The 19,064-nt window shown below is 46.3% G+C and overlaps 1 protein-coding gene across 3 annotated transcripts in view; it reads right to left on the bottom strand.

Annotated features, from left to right (window-relative positions):
* SERAC1 (serine active site containing 1) overlaps positions 1-19,064 on the bottom strand; it is a 59,820-nt gene that overhangs the window by 28,172 nt on the left and 12,584 nt on the right. Inside the window, exons 3-8 of one of the 3 annotated variants that reach the window (XM_062186983.1) lie at positions 17,737-17,773; positions 15,455-15,591; positions 14,262-14,351; positions 13,113-13,244; positions 8,376-8,497; positions 7,141-7,269 (exon numbers count right to left, since the gene is read on the bottom strand). In XM_062186983.1, coding sequence (XP_062042967.1) covers positions 7,141-7,269; positions 8,376-8,497; positions 13,113-13,244; positions 14,262-14,351; positions 15,455-15,591; positions 17,737-17,773 — 647 coding nt within the window. The remainder of the gene's footprint in view (positions 1-7,140; positions 7,270-8,375; positions 8,498-13,112; positions 13,245-14,261; positions 14,352-15,454; positions 15,592-17,736; positions 17,774-19,064) is intronic. The other 2 variants (XM_062186984.1, XM_062186985.1) reach the window with 2 other exon arrangements.

Here is a 19,064-nt window from a genome sequence, read left to right on the forward strand (position 1 = left end):
CACTTGCTGAGGAGCCTGACCCACAGCCAGAGGCACGGCACGGCACGACACGGTGAGTTTGCAAGATGGCAATGACACATTCATTCCCACAAGATTCCCTTATGCACACAGCTGCTGGCAGAGTCAGCTGGGGACCTGGGGGACAGAAGCAGCCCACCCCTCCTTCTGAAAGCAAGCTGTACAGCCTCCACTCTGTGCATCCACAGCTCTGCAGATCTCCATAACCTCCAGCATCTCAACTCCCATCCTTAAGCCATCCAACAGGTCTCGCTCTCAATCACAAGCGGTCTTGACACAATGACTTTAGGCCGGAACAGCTAAGCTGATTTCAGAGCTGCCTTGGGAAACTATAGGGGACGACGCTAACTCTAGAATCAATGAAGGGCTGTCCTTAAATTACGAGGCTAGAAGTCCTTGATGAGACCCTGTTCCCGCACACCCTGTCCACTGCCCTCTCAACTGCATTAGCTCAGAGAGCAGTCACAAAATCCCAAGCAGCCCAACTTCGGAACCCTGCTTGCTTCCTTGGGACCAGGTCACAGGCACCTGAGGGTCTCTCCCAGAGGGGCTGTGACTGAATGCTAGCGTCCAGGTGCTCACTTGAACTTGAGATCGAGGAAGTATCCCTTCAGTGGCACCACCTGAGGTGATGGAAGCCAGAGCACCACTCTCTACCTCACCTCCCACAAGTGCAGCACAGATCCCCAAGCAGACATGGGCAGGCGCCAGGGTTAGCAGGGGAGGAGGTGACAAGAAAACCACCAAGCGTTTTGGCTGGCCCTGACCCAGCTCCCAAGGGAGGGAGGACACCGTTGGCTGCAGTGGGCCCACGAGTTCTGACACTGCTTCTCCCTGGGGATACCTTGGCTTTAACACATGGAAGAGCTAATCTCTGGTGTTTCTTCATAAAAATTACAACCTCAGGGGCCGGCGCTGTGGCGCAGCGGGTTAACGCCTTGGCCTGAAGCCCAGCATCCTATATGGGCGCCGGTTCGAGACCTGGCTGCTCCACTTCCAATCCAGCTCTCTGCTCTGGCCTGGGAAAGCAATAGAAGATGGCCCAAGTCCTTGGGCCCCTGCACCCACATGGGAGACCTGGAAGAAGCTCCTGGCTCCTGGCTTCGGATCGGCCCAGCTCTGCTGTTGCAGCCAACTGGGGAGTAAACCAGTGGATGGAAGACCTCTCTCTCTGTCTCTACCTCTCTCTGTAACTCTTTCAAATAAATAAATCTTATAAAAAAAGAAGTACAACCTCAGAGCTCTGCAACTCATGCAAACTGAGCCTAAAATGATGTTCATTCTCCACGGGGGAAATGTAGGACATTGGTGTAGGCAAAGATTTTTTTGTATACAACCCCAAAGTACAGGTGACAAAAGCAAAAATTCTGAAATGGGATTATATCAAAATACACAGGTTTTGCATGGCAATAAAAATAACACTCGGAATATATGAGAAATTCAAACTGAACAGCAATAATAATAATAATCCAATTAAAAGTGGGCAAATGACCTAAGTAGACATTGCTGGAAAAAGCTACCAACTTAAAAGAAGGACCAACAAGTATATGAGAAACGCTCAACACCACTGATGGCCAGGACATGCAAAAGTCGAAACAATGAAACGTCACATCAACCCAGACGGCAGGGCTATCATCAAAAAGACACAACAAATGCTGGCAAGCTTGCAGAGAACGGAACTCCAGGGCACTGCGTGTGAGAACGTGAGTTAGTAGAGCCACAGTGGAAAACCGTATGGAGGTCTTCCGAAACCTAGAAACAGAGCTGCCACAGGCTGCACAGGCTGCACAGGCTGCGGCAGTCCCACCACGAGGCACACGTCCAGAGCTCAGGAGGACACCCGCAGCGGCACGTTTACTGCAGCGCCGCTCACAACAGCCAGGACAGGCAATCAACTGTGCTAGGCACTAGCGGACAAAGAAAAACAGAAAACGCCTTCTACATACACACTCAGCCATAAAAACAGTGAAATTCTGTCACTGGCAGCAACATGGACGGAACTAGAGGACACTGTCTTAAATGGACGGAACCAGAGGACACTGTCTTAAATGGACGGAACCAGAGGACACTGTCTTACATGGACGGAACCAGAGGACACTGTCTTAAATGGACGGAACCAGAGGACACTGTCTTAAATGGAAGAAGCCAGGCATAGAAAGACAGATACTGCTCGTTCGCACTCATTTTCGTGGTGCTCAACAGTTAATCACACAGAAGTGGAGAGCAGCACAGTGCCCACCAGGGCCTGGGAAGGGTGTAAGGGAGAGAGGGGCAGAGAGAGGAGGGTGAAAGGGTGCAGGATGCAGGGGGAGAGGAGGGGTCACTGCAGTGTTTCCCAGCACAGAGGATAACTATGATTATTTCAAAACAGCCAGCAGAGAGAATTCTGAATGTTCTCCACACAAAGAAATCGTAAATATCCGAGACGACAGAGATGCCAAGGACCCTGACCCGATCATTCCACATTGTACATGTGAGTTTGAAATGTACCCCATAAACACATACAATTACTATGTCTCAATTAAAAATTAAATAAATGAACATTTGTTGATAAGGGTCTGAGGCAGAATGGCAGGGAGTTGAGCCTGGATAGGGAAAACACATCTTCGTCTCTCTTAACCCCTAACTGAAAATCTGCACAGCATTCAATGATGACTACAGACAGAGAGCAGAGTCACACTGGCAGAACCCGGGACGTCAGCAGGTGGACAGTGTCTTCACATCGCAGCATGAAAACACCATTAGGCAACCAGTGAAGCTGCACACGCTCATACTGGTGACACAGAACCTACACCACTTTCTGGTATTCTCAAACAACAATTATTGGAGATCACTATACGGACTGACTAGTCCATAGTTTCATGTTCTCGTAGGGCCAGGCAACAGCAATTGTAGTGGTCTGTCCTTAAAACACGTTTACATACTGAATTGAATCCTATGAAGCTGCCACTCTTCCCAGTGCCAGTAGCAATGGCTTACCTAGCACAGAACTCAGTATCAAGGAATCAGAGCTTCTGGAAAAATCAGCTGATTCTAGAGCTGCAGCAGGAAAAGATTAGGAGGAGCCTAGAGCACCATGGAAGTGCTCAAAAAATAACAGAGACAGAGCCACCCTGGCGGCCCCGCCAGCCGAATCCGGGACATGTGAGCATGAACATGAATGATGACAGTACATCATAACCCAGCGAACACAAACAAAGCACGTGTCTCCATGCACAAGAGAGCAAGAATGCAAGAAAGAGGAAGGGGAGGAGGGAGGGGGAAGGAAAGCTTTTCCTCACAGAAGAGTACCAACTCACGAATGAATAAGGAAAAATACACCTGGTTTAAGAAGAAAGTGCCAAAAACAATTTATTTTTGAAATCTCTACCTAAAGGATGTGTACGTGATCTGCCTGCACAGAATAGAAATGTTTTAAGTAGTAGTTTCATCATTTTTGAAAAGATTTATTTATTGATTTGAAATGCAAAGTTACATAAAGAGGGAGGGAGAAGCAGAGATAATCCCATCTATTGGTTCACTCCCCAGATGGATTTAACTGCTGGGGCAGGATCAGGCCAAAGCCAGGAGCCAGCAGCTCCATCCAGTTCTCCCACATGTGTTGGGCCGTCTTCGGCTGCTTTCCTAGGCACGCTGGCAGGGAGCTGGATCAGAAGCAGACCAGCTGGGACCTGAAACAGTGCTCATCTGGGTTGCTGGCATCACAAGTAGCAGCTTAGCCCACTGTGCCACAACACCGGGCCCCACTTTCATAATTTCTGTGTGATGTATGATTCCTAAATACACTGACGGGAACAGCGGCAAGACAAAACAATAAAAGGTTAGATGAATTACTTTCTCAGATGTCACCTTGGTTAAAAAAAAAAAAAAAAAGATCTTCACAACGAGTTAGCTGAGATGAGTGAGGAGGGGGCTGGAGAAGGTGCAGTAGACCCCTGCCTTCTCCAAAGTGGTAAATGCTAAAACACAAACACAGGGACAGGTTCTGTGGCACAGCTGAGTTAAGCCACCACTGGGTATCCACATTCCATATCAGAGAGCGTGGTTCAAGTATCAGCTACTCCACTTCTAGTCCACCTTCCTGCTAATGCACACCCTGGGAGGTAACCAGTAACGGCTCAAGTAATTGGACCCCTTCCACCCATGTGGGAGACCTGGATGAAGTTTCTAGCATAGCCCCACCTGTTGTGGGCATTTGGAGAGTGAACCAGTGGGTGAAAGACTGCCTTCTTTCAAATAAGTATATATATATATATTTAAAAATACCAACATACATATAGTATGTCAGTTATGAACACATATACACAAGGTCAATTCAACTATGAATTTTTAAAAAATATTTATTTATTTATTTGAAAGGCAGAGTTACTGAGAGAGCGAGAGGGAGGGAGAGAGAGAGAGAGAGAGATCTTTAATTCTCTAGTTCACTTCCCCAAAAGACTGTAACAGCGAGGGCTGGGCCAGGCCAAACCCAGGATCTAAATCCAGGAATCACACATGGGTGTCAGAGGCCCAAGCTCTTGGGCGATCTCTCATTGCTTTCCCAGTATATTAGTAGGGAGCTAGATGAGAAGTGGAGCAGCCCAACTCAACCCAGCGCTCCTACAGGATGCCAGCAGCACAGGCAGCAGCTAGCCCTCTGTGCTACACCACTGGCCCGAACCATGAAACTCTTTAAACTACTGGTGGCACTGAACCACTTTCCCTCTCTTCACTTAGCAAAAGGTACAGGAATGCTGTGGAGAGTGAGAGAACACAATAGAAGGTAGAGGAACATTAACTGAACAGTTCTGTGAGACTATGCAGTACAGACGTCAGTGCTGCTCTGGCCTCAGAATCAGCCCTTACGGCATTCGGATCCGGCTAAAAAGCCCAAGAGAGTTTCTCAGGCATGGAAAGCTAAGACACTGTGGCAAAAAATGACCTACATGAAAGATCTGTGAGTGAGATCCTGGTGGAAAGAATGGGCCATCAAAGAAGGAGGTGCCTTTCTCTGAAGGGAGGAGAGAACTTCCACTTTGATTATGGCCTTGTCTAAATAAGATTGGAGTTTGTGAACTCAAGAGGCTTCCATAGCCTTGGCAGCTCATGACAAGAGCCTCGGGTGATTACTGATGTCATAAATAAGAGTGTCAATTGTTAAATCAACAACGGGAGTCACTGTGCACTTCCTCCCCATGCAGGACCTCTGTACTTAATGAGTTGTATTATGAGAATTAACAGTAAAACCAATCTTCAAACAGTACTTTATATTCTGTGTGTCTGTATGGGTGCAAACGGTTGAAATCTTTACTTAGTATGTACTAAGTTGATCTTCCGTATATAAAGATAACTGAAAATAAATCTTAATGAAGAATGGGATGGAGAGGGAGTAGGAGATGGGATGGCTTGCAGGTGGATGGGTGGTTATGGGGGGAAGAACTGCTATAATCCAAAAGCTATACTTCTGAAATTTATATTTATTAAATAAAAGTTTTCTATCAAAAAAAAATTTAGTGCTGGGGTGGGACACGACATGGCAGAACATGGCTGTGGCCACAAGACCTTGTCTATAAATAGCCTGGGTCTGGCCGTGCTGACACTACGTGACGTGAGCCTTGCTGAGAGTGGCTTCAGTGTGCCAGGTAGAAAGGGCCCTGAGAGCAGAGGAGGGGAGGGAAGCGTACAGATTCAGGGAAGAAATTACTCAGAGTACCAGGCTGCGGTTTCTTAGATAAAACACAAGTAGCATAAGCCAACAAAAAGAAAGCACACATGAAGAGGACTCTAATCCAAATTCCAATGTCTGTGGCACAAAGAGCACTGAAAGACAACCCAAAGAAGGGGGAGCTATGTGCCAATCACGTAGCTGATAAGGGATCTGTAATGCAGAATACACACGAAGCTCTTTCAGTTCAACAACAAAAAGACAAGCAATCCAATTCAGAACAGACAAAGGACCTGAACAGACATCTGTCCAGATGAGATACGCGGTGACCACTCTGCCCTTGAGAAGACGTCCACACCACTAATCATCAGGGAAGCGCAAATCAACTAGAACGGAGGCGCCACCTCACACACAACGGGATGCCGACGACTCCGATGATGATGGCGGCAAGTGCCGCTGACGAAGTGAAAACGCTGGACCCTCAGACAGTAAAGCAGTGCAGCCTCTGGGGAAGTGCTGGGAAGTTACTTAAAAAAACTAGATAGGGCCGGCTCAATAGGCTAATCCTCCGCCTGCGGCGCCGGCACACCGGGTTCTAGTCCCGGTTGCCCCTCTTCCAGGCCAGCTCTCTGCTGTGGCCTGGGAATGCAGTGGAGGATGGCCCAAGTGCTTGGGCCCTGCACCCGCATGGGAGACCAGGAGGAGGCACCTGGCTCCTGGCTTCGGATTGGCGCAGCACGCTGGCCATGGTGGTCATTTGGGGGGTTAACCAACAGAAGGAAGACCTTTCTCTCTGTGTCTCTCTCTCTCTCACTGTCTAACTGCCTGTCAAAAAAAAAAAAAAAAAAAAAAACTGGAAAGGGAACTATCATCAGGCAGCAACTCTATTGCCAAGTATATACCTGAGAATTAAAAACATGTGTCTACCCAAAAACTTCTACGTAAACATTGATCCTGTGCTATACTAGGAAATGCATATTTGGCCACAGAAAGGAAGGAAACCCTGACACATGGTACAATATGGATCATTCCTGAAAACATTACGTTAAGCGAAACAAGTCAGATCCAAGAGTCACATATTGGATGATTCCATTTACAAGAAATGTCCAACACAGGAAAATCCATAGGGACAGGGAACAGATAAGGAGTGCCTAGGGCCCGAGGGGTGGGGGACTGAGGAGTGACTGCTAATGAGCGCACAGTTTCTTTTGGGGATGGCCAAATGTCCTGGAATTAGTGATACCGGGGACTGCATCACTGCATATCAGAGTATGTAAAACCCTGCAGATTATTATCCACTCATCCTTCAAGGTGCCATTTCAGAGGAGCTCCTGGGAAGCCACAGATGACCTCTGGGGCAGAGTTAAGGGCTCTTGCAGCAGCTTGCACCTCTACGGCACACCCCGTGACCTCCTGTCCCAGGCACGGCCCACAGCCACAGGCAGACGCTCTGACGGATGAGACCATGAACGGACCTTCTGAGCTGCTAGACTCTGACTGCTCTCGTTCAGAGCCAAGGCTGTAAAATACTGGATGCACTCATCTAGATCCGTCTGAGGCAGGGAAGCCAACAACTGCCTGAGTTCTTCTTCAATGGAAGAGTCCTGAAACAAGGGAAAGAAGTCTTCATGAAAACTCAACCAGTACACGAAAGATTCCAAAGAAACAAAGCAAAAATGCATATCAGTTAGTGCTCTTAGTATTGAAACAACAGTACTTCCATTTAAAATTTTGTATTTCTGTGTCTGCTACTTCAGTGTGAATGACCTAATGTAACTTAAAATGTTTTCACCTCAAGTAGGCTTCCTGACATTTCGACTCAAAATGAATTACTACACTTTCTAACCAAAGCTATTGCTTTTTAAGTCCAGAACTTGTTATTATTTCATTTTTTCCAATAATTTGTATCTTATACATTTTTTTTTCCAAAGTTCATTACTAACATTGGAGAAGAGAATGCTGGCTGACTGCCATGGAAAACAAGAACAAGCACAAACCCAACAGAAGACTCAGAGGTTCACTCTCCAGTCTAGGAAAAGTGTTGAAGAATCATGCTTTAGATCCACGGCAGTGGGTGTCAGCCAGGCTACACTGTCCCCCAGGAAACACTGAGCAGTGTCTGCACAGCCATACTTTGGTTGTCACTAAAGGGGGTGCCACTGGCTGCTCAACCTCCTACAACGCACAGAACTGCCTCTTACAACAAAGTGCTATTTGACCCAAAGTGTCAACTGTGTTAAGGTAAAGAAAACTTGATGCACAGCAAACTTAGAACAGGGGACCAGCTTATGGAAGTTCACATACCATGAACCTACCCAAGGTATACTGGGGCTGAGGAACCTTTATTCTGTCAAGGGCCACTTGGATATTTATTATAATAGTGCAGGCCATACAAATTAACAACTTAAAAATGAGCCTGCTAGAGATTCACTGAATTTTAAGTCCCACCTATGGTTGCCTTGGCAGGGCCAGGCCAAATGACTTCACAGGCCTTATGCAGCCTGTGGCAGGACGATCCGCACCCTGGCGTACAGTGATGCTCAGAAAATTAACAGTTCTCCCCAAGGAGCCCAGTCTTCACATGAAAAATATGACTTCAGGTTTACACCTCAGTGTACCTGCTTGGCCAACAACTACTTCTTGAAATTTTACTTCGTTCCCAAAGTGAAGATGATATATTGTTTCTCACTCTCTAGATTATTTTACTTACTTCTTTTAAAGATGGTAAGGGAGGTGGTGGGAGAAAAAAGCGAAGATCACTCTCTTTGCTTCGTGCCAAACCAATAAGAGTTCTTGGATCACAGGCCTGAGCAATGATCCTATACTGGTAATCTATGACAAAACCATATTTTTGTTAACACTGAAATCAGTTTACACTTGCAGCAGAATTAAAAAAGCAAACTACTGGAAAACATTCTCATTTTCAAACTGCTCTACAATTATGAAATCCAAAAGTCTCCCAGCTATTTTTCCAAAACTAAGCTGAATTTGCAACACCTATACACTAGAGACCCAACACTGCCATCACCGATCTTGCAGGTCTCCTCAACATCTATGTGGGGACCAGGTCCCAGTCCAGCTTTTCGGAAAAATTGAAACACAAATTAAGAACTGGTTAGCCACAATGAATTCTTCATTTTTAAAAAGATTCATTTATTTATTTGAAAGGCAGAGTTACAGAGAGAAATAGATTGTCTACCGCTGCTTTACTCCCCAAATAGTTGCGGTGGCCGGGGCTGGGCCAGGCAAAAGCTAGGAGCCAGGAGCTCCATCTGGGTCTCCCACATGGGTTGCAGGGATCCAAGCACTTTGGCTGTCTTCCACTTCTTTCACAGGCACAATGGCAAAGAGTTGGATCAGAAGTGGAGCAGCCAGGACTCAAACCTGCATCACTCATGGCTTTATCCCTTGCCCTATAATGCTGGCCCCAAATTATTCCTTTAACAAAAAAGTCTTATTTATTATTTATTTGAAAGGCAGAGTTATGGGGGGAGGAGAAAGAAAGAGAGATCAATCAATTGAACTTCCATTGTGGGTTCACTCCCCAAATGGCAGAAACACCCAAGGCTGGGCTAGGCCTAAGCCAGGAGCCTGGAACTCCACCAAGTCTCTCATTTGAGTAGCAGATGCCTAAGCACTTGGGCCATCATCTGCTGCTTTCCCAGGTGCATTAGTAGGGAGCTGGATCAGAAGTGGAGGGCCAGCGCTGTGGTGCAGTAGGTTAATCCTCCACTTGTGGCACCGGCATCCCAAATGGGTATCGGTTCTAGTCCCAGCTGCTCCTCTTTCAATCCAGCTCTCTGCTGTGCCCTGGGAAAGCAGCAGAAGATGGCCCAAGTGCTTGGGCCCCTGCACCCACGTGGGAGACCAGGAGAAGCGCCTGGCTCGTGGCTTCGGATCAGCACATTGTGACCCTCTGGGGAGTGAACCAATGGAGGGAAGACCTTTCTCTCTGTTTCTCCCTCTCACTGTCTGTAACTCTACCTGTCAAATAAATAAATAAAATCTTTAAAAAAAAGAAGAAGAAGAAGAAGTGGAACAGCAGGAACTTGAAATAACGCTCACATGGGATGCTGGCATCACAGGCGGCAGCTAAACCCGCTGTGCCACAATGTTGGCCCCTAGGGGAATTCTTCCTTTTTATAATTCCAACATTCAGAAACTGTTTAGATCACAACTCAAAACACCACAGATTGTATTTAAATCTACTGTCTGGTGATGACTGTGCTGCTCTGGGATTCTATAACGGACATGAAATTCCAGCCTGCGACTCCACGTGGTATACTCTGACTTAAGCATACCATTCTTTAAATATCGAAAACCAAACTTCAGGAGTGGGTACCTGGTGCACTGTTTGGGATACCCGCACCACATACAGGACTGCCTGGAATCAAGACCTGGCCCTTTGGTCCCAGCTTCCTGCTAAAGCCCACCTGGGAGGAAGCAGATGAAGGGTCAAACAGCCACGTCCCGGCCCCTCGTGGGGCAGACCTGACTTGAGCTGCAGCTCCTGGCTTCAGCCTGGCCCAGCCCTGGCTGTTGTAGGCATTTGAGGAGCAAACCAGTGGATGAAGGATCTCTCTCTCTCTGTCTCCCTCTCTCTTTCTGTCTCTCTGCCTTTTAAATAAAATGAAAATAAAGAAATAAAGATTAATTTAGAAAAAACAAAATTCCACCATTGACACAGATATTCTAAAGAGCTACAGCTCATAACCTGGGTGAGTACTTTAGGATCAAGAGGGGAACTTTTTCAAAATCTGCATTCCAGGACTTTCCCCCCTGGTTTTCCAATGCATAAGTCTGGAATGGGACCCTGGAAGGCATATTTCCAAAAAGAACTTAATTTTTTTTTAATTTTTATTTTTTTAAATTTTTTGACAGGCAGAGTGGACAGTGAGAGAGAGAGACAGAGAGAAAGGTCTTCCTTTTGCCACTGGTTCACCCTCCAATGGCCGCCGCGGCTGGCATGCTGCGGCTGGTGCACCGCGCTGATCCGAAGCCAGGAGCCAGGTGCTTCTCCTGGTCTCCCATGGAGTGCAGGGCCCAAGTACTTGGGCCATCCTCCACTGCACTCCCTGGCCACAGCAGAGAGCTGGCCTGGAAGAGGGGCAACCGAGACAGAATCCAGCGCCCCGACCGGGACTAGAACCCGGTGTGCCGGCGCCGCAAGGCGGAGGATTAGTCTGTTGAGCCGTGGCACCGGCCTTAATTTTAATTCTCTACTACCATTAAGGGAACTAATTCTAACACTGTGCATTACTGTTACTTTAGCCACCAAACAATGAATGAGTTTATGTGTATGGAGGCAGAGGTCTGATTCTGAAGCCTTTGAGAACATACTATTTCTATCATTCATCCATTTTTCAAGATTATTCTGCAACAAATCACTCTGTAGCGTGCATACTACAATCAGAGCAGATTTGAGCCAGTATTCAAGTACTTGTACTTCAACTTGTGATTTTTAAATACAATATTTTAAATATTCCCTTTAAAATGATGTGAAGGGGCCAGCACTGTGGCATACCAGATAAAACCACTACCTGCAGTGCTGGCATCACATATGGGTGCTGGTTAGAGACCCAGCTGCTCCACTTCTGATCCAGCTCTCTGCTATGGCCTGGGATGGCAGCAGAGGATGGCGCAAGTACTTGGGTCCCTGCACCCACGTGAGAGACCCAGAAGAAACTCCTGGCTCCTGACTTCGGATCAGGGTAGCTCCGGCCGTTGCAGCCAATTGGGGAGTGAACCATCAGATAGAAGATCTCTCTCTCTCTCTCTCTCTCTGCTTCTCTTTCTCTGTGTGACTCTTTCAAATAACTAGACAAATCTTTTAAAAAAATGATGTGTATACATGCAAATCAGGTACATTTGGCTAATTATTGCTATTAAAACTGGGTGCACGTCCAAGTGAGAGCAAATAGAACTGTATGGTACAGCAAACAAATGTATTTTGTTACAAAGAAAAATGCAAACACAATATTGGGCAGCAACTACAAGAATCAAGAGTTTCTCTCAGAGGCTGGAATGTGGCATAGCGGGTAAAGCTGCTGCCTGTAGCACTGGCATTCCATACAGGCGCCAGTTTAAGTCCCGGCTGCTCCACCTCCAATCCAGCTCCCTGCTAATGTGCCTAGAAAAGCAGCAGAAGATGGCCCAAGTCCTTGGGACTTTGCACCCATGTGGGAGACCTGGAAGAAGCTCCTGGCTTCTGCCTGGACCAGCTCTGGCCGTTGCAGCCATTTGGGGAGTAAACCAGCAGATGGAAGACCTCTCTCTCCCCGCTGCATCTCCTCTGTCACACTTTCAAGTAAATAAATAAATCCTTAAAAATAAAAAAAGTTAAGAGAATTAAGACCAAATGTTAAAAATAACGTTTCTCTCAAGGAAATACAGGGGGTCTTCAAAAGCTCACAGAAAATCAGTATTATAAAAATGAATTTCAAACTTCTGTTGCAACAAAATAAATTTATCTTTTAATTCCATTTTCCATGAACTTTTTGAAGTACCTTCATATTTAATCAAATAAAACTTGGTTCTGGTTGAAAAATAGTTAGATAGACCTGAGATGGAGAGATAATAATTTTGGAGTTGTTCTTACCAAACACATCTGGTTACCAAGCCAACAGGTTTCCTACTTCCTTCATCACTGGAGCTGCTTCATAAATTTTTTGAAAATATTTCTTGGGACCGGCACTGTGGTGCAGCATGTTAAGCCACAGCCTGCAGTGCCAGCACACCACATGGGCGTGGCTCGAGTCCCGGCTGCTCCACTTCTGATCCAGCTCCCTGCTAAGGCGCCTGGGAAAGCAGTGGAAGATGGTCCAAGTCCCTGAGCACTTGCACCCATGTGGGAGACCCAGAAGAAGCTCCTGCTCCTGGCTTCAGCCTGGCCCAGCCATACCCATTGTGGCCATCTGGGGAGTGAACCAGTAGATGGAAGATCTCTCTCTGTAATTCTACCTTTCAAATAAATAATCTTAAAAAAAAAAAAAGAAATAAAGAAAATATTCCTCCTACACATCTATTATGATTGTCCAAATTATTTTTTTCTGAATCTCATCTCCTCTATTTCACGTCAGAAATCAAGAGCTAGGGGAGGGCACTGTGCCACAGCAGGTTAAGCTGTCGCTTGGGAGGCCTGCATCCTGTATCAGAGTGCTAGTTCAAGACCTGACAGCTCTGTGCTGATCCTGCTGATGTGCCTGGGAGGCAGCAGATCACGCGCCAGGTACCTGGGTTCCTGTTACCCATGTGGGAGACGAGGACAGAGTTCCTGGCTCCTGGCTCCAGCCTGGCTCAGGCTCAGCTGTTACTGGCGTTTGGGGAGTGAACTGGCGGACAGATCTCCCTCTGCCTCTCTGCCTTTCAAGTAAAGAAACGTCTCCGACAGAGAAAGGAAAAGCAAGAGCTAGCTGCTGGCAGGCCGGGCCCCAGCCGCTCCCGTTACCTTGCCAGTGGCGGGCCCCAGACATCTCCTGCACGGCCTCCAGTCGCGCGGTTCTGTCGCCCGACCGGCTCTTCCTCAGGAGCAGCCACACGGCACACTCATGATCTTCCACATCAACCGTGCTGAAAGGGTCTTGGCAAAAAGAACACAGCAAAGCCAAACACCACGGCCATGTGACCAGTCAAGATAGCATCTTCACTGTCACTTTTAAGAGGGTCATTTACAAGTACTCGAAATTGATAATAGGAGGGTTCTGCCCGGACACAGGTGTTGATGACTCATCTTGCCCTCAGTTCAGCCACGTTACTTGGTTATAGGGATCAGGAATTTTACAGTGCCTTCCACTACATGGTCACTTTTTTCTCTTTGTTGTCCTAAAACTTTATTTATTAACATCCACACGCCTAGACTGAGTGCCACGACTTTGCCGTACCTCCTGCAGCTGTCTGCATGCATCTTTCCCCCTAAACTGCTTAGAGGAAGCTGCACATGGAATGACATTTCACCCTTTAAACAGTTCAATTTGGCAGCTCCTAAGAACGAGCCTACATTCTCTCACATAACCATTACACTATTATCTCTCCTAAGAATGCTAATAAAATCTTCTAAAATCATCGAGTCTCACTCCATTTTCAAATTTCCTTAAAAAATATCTTTAAAGCTGCTCTTAAAATGGGGCTTTGACAAAATGTCTTTAGTCTGTTTAAAGTCTAGGACACTTTTCTATCTTTCTTTCTTCATGATGCCAACTTTTTAAAAAAAGATAAGGCCAGCTCGTCCACAGACTTGCCTCATTGTGAAATATACATTTTTTGATATAATAGTCTCATTATGAAAAAGCATGGGAGCTACTTCTTAACAAATCTGAAATTCTGAAACACTCATGAGAGAACAGTGTATACTGAATCTCTCAGTATTTATTTAACTCTGACAATAAGATATCCATGAAAACTATCCAAAGGAGTAGACCCTGAAATCAAACACAGCCTAAAATTAAGTATCACCAAAAGAATCATGTTATTCAGTTTTCCATGGCTACAAAAATATTAGCATAAGAGATTTAAAAAAAAAATCTCGGGTTGATCATTCAATGGCTTTCAGATGACTAAAGGAGTCCAAGTCACTCGAAGTTTGACATTTAAGACTCACCAGCAAATGGGCTCCGGAATAGCTTGGCTGACGCTGCCAGTACTTTCCTCACCGCTTTATGAAGTTCTTTTCTTGCCTCATAGGCAAACCCTAAAATGATGCAAACTTAAATAAAACCCAGTGCGTGCTGTTAATGCTACGCTCTAATACTTTAACGAGAAAAGTGTAACTGCAAATTTTTTTCACAGAAAACATATAAAATAGTATTTTTGGCTTTTTATTATCATTATCAAGGCAACTAAACCATTAAAGGAACACAGACCTCTTCAAAATAAGATTGTTCTCCAAGCAGGGAAAAAGTAAAAATAACACAGTAACACTAACTAAAGCTAGAAAAAATTCTCACACACAACACAGCATTAGCAACATCCAGGAAAACGTCCCGTATATACAGTCCATCTTGAACTGAAATTTGGAGACGCCTCCCTAAAGAGATTAGCCCTCACCACATAGAGCGCAAGCTCTAATGCTCATCTGTGTGACTGAAACTGGAACACAGCATAAAAGCTTACAGAAATACAGAAAGGTGATGTAATAACAAACAGCAACAGGACGGTGATAGGCACCGTTCACAGGGAGGGGCAGAGCACAGCCTGCCCCGCGTGGGGAGCACACCGTGCTGACGGGCACACTCTGGCCAACAGCGCGGGAACAGGCAGCTGCAGTCCAGAGTGGCGACTCACCAGCAGCCCAAATCTGAAAACGGCTCTGCTCACCAGGCATCCGTGTGACTGCTGAGGTCTCCGGTGACCGAGACGCCGAGGAGGACGGGCCAGCTAGTAAGGTCAGGCTTGCTAGTCTTTGCATAAGCTGGCACTCATATGAATCCACCTCATGAGACTGGTTTGCATAAATAAATCCATTTAAACAGAAACATCTCTGAGCTCAGTGTGATGCTTCTGTACCTGCCAAAGTGACAGGCAGGCTCTGAACTGGCGGGCTCACTGAGGTGGGGATTTCAGGGCAGGCCGTAACCGCCAGCTGGTCCTCACTTCATTTAATTCTGGGACCAACCTGGGTAAAATATGGAAGCCTGAAATACTCGGCCTTCAATAATTCTTTAGGAACTTGGTTCTTATAAAGCTTGATGATTCTTAGAGTTAGCTGAATCTATCTAATTAATACTGTGTTTTGAATAGACTCATTTTAAAATTCACAAACTAGCTTCCATTTCCACTCTGCAATAAACTTACCATGGTTTTCTCTTTTATCTAAAGAGACTCCGTGCACATATATATACGACTTCATCTTTTCTCTCTCTACCACTTGTGTGTCTAACGTCAAAGACTTCTTCAAGGCCAGAACTTCATATGTAAGAAACAAAGAACCTCTTAAAAAGAAACAAAAAAGTCATCAGAATCACATGATCCAAGTGCAGCCCAAGAGCTGCTCCTCACTGTTGAGCTTCTTACAGGGACCGTCTTTCCTTTTAGCTGGGAGCATGAAGCGTACGCAGTAATGTGCAAACACACACACCTCAGCTTAATGAATACTGAATAGCTGCACAGTCAGATCCAGGCAAGAACAAGAACACTACCAGGAGGCCAAAAGCCCACGGAGTGTTCCTCCCCACTTCCCATCTACTCTCTTTTCTCCATAGGTGATTATTCTGATTCTGATTTTTATTATGATAATATTCTTGTTCTTTTTTTTCTACAACGTTACCACCTATATATGGGTCTTTAAGCAACAGAGTACACTTTTGCCTGTCTCTGAATTCTGTATGAATGAAACCACACTGAATATTATCTTTTGCTCAGCCTTACATTTTGGTGATTCACCCAGGTTACTGCATATAAACCTAGTTCCTGCATTCGTAACTCCACACACATGTGTTTTATCCACTGTAGAGGCAGACCACGACATATTTATCCCCCTCTATCGCAGATGGGTGGTTAGGACATTTCTGGCTTGCTGTAACACATCTCACACATTTACACTGTGCACACATGTATGCACGTATCCAGAGGTAGATCACATAATTTTTGACTCTCTACATACTGTTCAAAATTACCAGATAATGCCAACTTTTTTTTCTAAGATTAGCCAATTCATACTCCCATCACCAGTAAATTAAAGTTTCTTTCTTAAGATCTATACCTAAAGTCAATTTTTAAATGTGAAATACAAAGTTGTTTGTTGCATCCCATCAAATGAAATCTTTTTCCTAATCAGACTGACATACACGCTCCCTAAATCCAGACACAAATGTTGCATTCCATCTGGACTCAGAACTCAGCAAAATCAATCATCCCATGCCCTCTTCTGATCGGGGGTTTCCACCCTAATGCAAGCAAGTCAGAGAGGTCAGAGCCTGGCAGGCTCCCGAGGCACACAGAGCAGGCAGAAGAGAATCCGCTACTGCCTGCAGGTCTGCTGAGCAGCCGGGAGTGAATGTGCTCAGGACTTGCATGGGGCTTTCCATGGGAGACAAAGTTCCTTACTAAAATTATGTGATCCATTTTTACTAAATTCCTGAATGTAACTGTGATCCAGACAAAGAAATCGCATTACAGAAAAAGGCATACATTTATCTTTTGCCTGGAATGGGTCAACAGAAACATAATCTGCTTTGCCTTACATTACAAAGTCATGGAGAAATGGATATATTTGCATAAAATGGCAAACATAATCTTTATCACTTTAGCATCTAAACACTGATTGTATATTTATATGCATGGAAGAAGTACTAGCAAATACAGTATAATCATATTAGACATATTGGACATATATTTCTTCCCCCTCCCAAGAAGGAAAAGAGAGCGAGAAACCACTATGCAGAAGAGGCTCCCTGGACACTCTGAGCACACGCCTCTGACGGCGCCAGGGACGGCAGACGCCAGCTGCCGCACGGAGTACGCGCCTCTAACAGCACCAGGGACGGCAGACGCCAGCTGCCACATGGAGTATTCACCTCTGACGGCGCCGGGGACGGCAAACGCCAGCTGCCACATGGAGTATTCGCCTCTGACGGCGCTGGGGACGGCAAACGCCAGCTGCCGCATGGAGTACGCGCCTCTAACAGCACCAGGGACGGCAGACGCTGGCTGTGGCTTTCCCCGGTCAGCCTCAGTGTCCCTCAAGGACAGCTTCAGAGTAATTGAAGAAACCCCCAAAATAATTTTGACCATAGTCACGTCTGACTTCCTTGGCCACTCTACAGCCGGACACACGACGTGCCTGGAGGAGTGGAGAGGCTCGCTGAATGCCGGCGAGGTGTGTTCCAGGTGCCTTCCTCACAGCGACAGGGCCAGGTGGGCAGTGTCTCCACTGCACGCTCAGACCCAACAGAACTCCTCAGGAGGCAAAGCACTGGAGCGGGGTAACAGTGAGTGGCAGACGCAGAGGTTACGTCCGTCCATCTGATGACAAAAGCTGCACCCTCTGACTACCCCCACTACCTGCAGACCACTTCCTTGGAGAGGCCAAACAGTGGGAGTCAGAAACCAATGCCGAGTCCACGGCTGACACTTACCCTAAAATAAGTGATCCAGTAAACTTTATAATATTTCCTTCAAAAAGAAAGGAAAAAAGTCAGTGTGGTGAGTTACATTTTCAGACAGGAAATGGACACGGGGTAAGCCTCTCACTAATTCACATGTCACTGGACAAGGAGTGACTGGTGCTTCTCTATTAATACAATCAATTGCTATCAGTACATGCTTTCCTATCCCCAGGCACAAACAAATCAATCAGTAAGCACTGGGCACAAAAATATAACCTGCATTTATGGCATTTCACCCTCATCCTCTCCTTCCTCCACCTCCCGTTCTGCTGTGCCGTCCCCCACCAGATCACTAGAGACCCTGGGCCCTGGTCCGTTTCTGGTATCATCAGGACTATAGCACCTCCACGGAATACTATATCCAGGAAGCTCACTTCCCCCTTACTCCTTTTAGTTAGCAATCAATGGGATAAAGGAATGGAGCTTGGGAGAGGAGTCACCCTATCACTACGGACACTATATTGCAGAATTTGCTGTCAAGTGAGTATACAAAATGGCAACACCCACAGAAATTATAATTGGTGGCTCAGTGCCATACATAGATAGGTAGGCCCATTTAAAATACAGGTTACAAGTTTATTTACAAATTTTTGTTTAGAACTTGGAAAACATTTTTTTATATTAAAAAAAAAAAGTCCTACTGGCAGACAGTGCTAATTGCCTGCAATCCACATGCCCCTTAGTCCACACTAACACAACCTGATGATATTTAAAAGTATTCTGGCTGGCGCCGTGGCTTAACAGGCTAATCCTCCGCCTTGCGGCACTGGCACACCGGGTTCTAGTCCCGGTTGGGGCGCCGGATTCTATCCCGGTTGCCCCTCTTCCAGGCCAGCTCTCTGCTATGGCCTGGGAAGGCAGTGGAGGATGGCCCAAGTGCTTGGGCCCTGCACCCGCATGGGAGACCAGAAGTACCTGGCTCCTGGCTTCGGATCAGCGAGATGCGCCAGCCGCAGCGGCCATTGGAAGGTGAACCAACGGCAAAAAGGAAGACCTTTCTCTCTCTCTCTCTCTCTCTCTATCCACTCTGCCTGTCCAAAAAAAAAAAAAAAAAAGGATTCAAATTCCCGGGTGCCTCTGCAGCTACGGCTGGCTGTGCAATACAGGTGTAGTCAACCACCCCTAGAGAGGAGGACATCTTCAGGGAGGGAGCCTTCCCCGAGTGAAGACAAAACCTCGGGATGGCCCCCAGCCTTGTCCTCCCTCAGCTGTCTCCCTGCGGTTTCACGTTAGATTCTGACTTAAGCTGCTGTTGCCCAGCTTCTGCTGCAGGGGCTGGGCCCTGGCTCCACTGATAC

Source organism: Lepus europaeus, chromosome 3 (assembly GCF_033115175.1).
Source record: "Lepus europaeus isolate LE1 chromosome 3, mLepTim1.pri, whole genome shotgun sequence".
In the NCBI taxonomy this organism is placed as follows: Eukaryota; Metazoa; Chordata; class Mammalia; order Lagomorpha; family Leporidae; genus Lepus; species Lepus europaeus.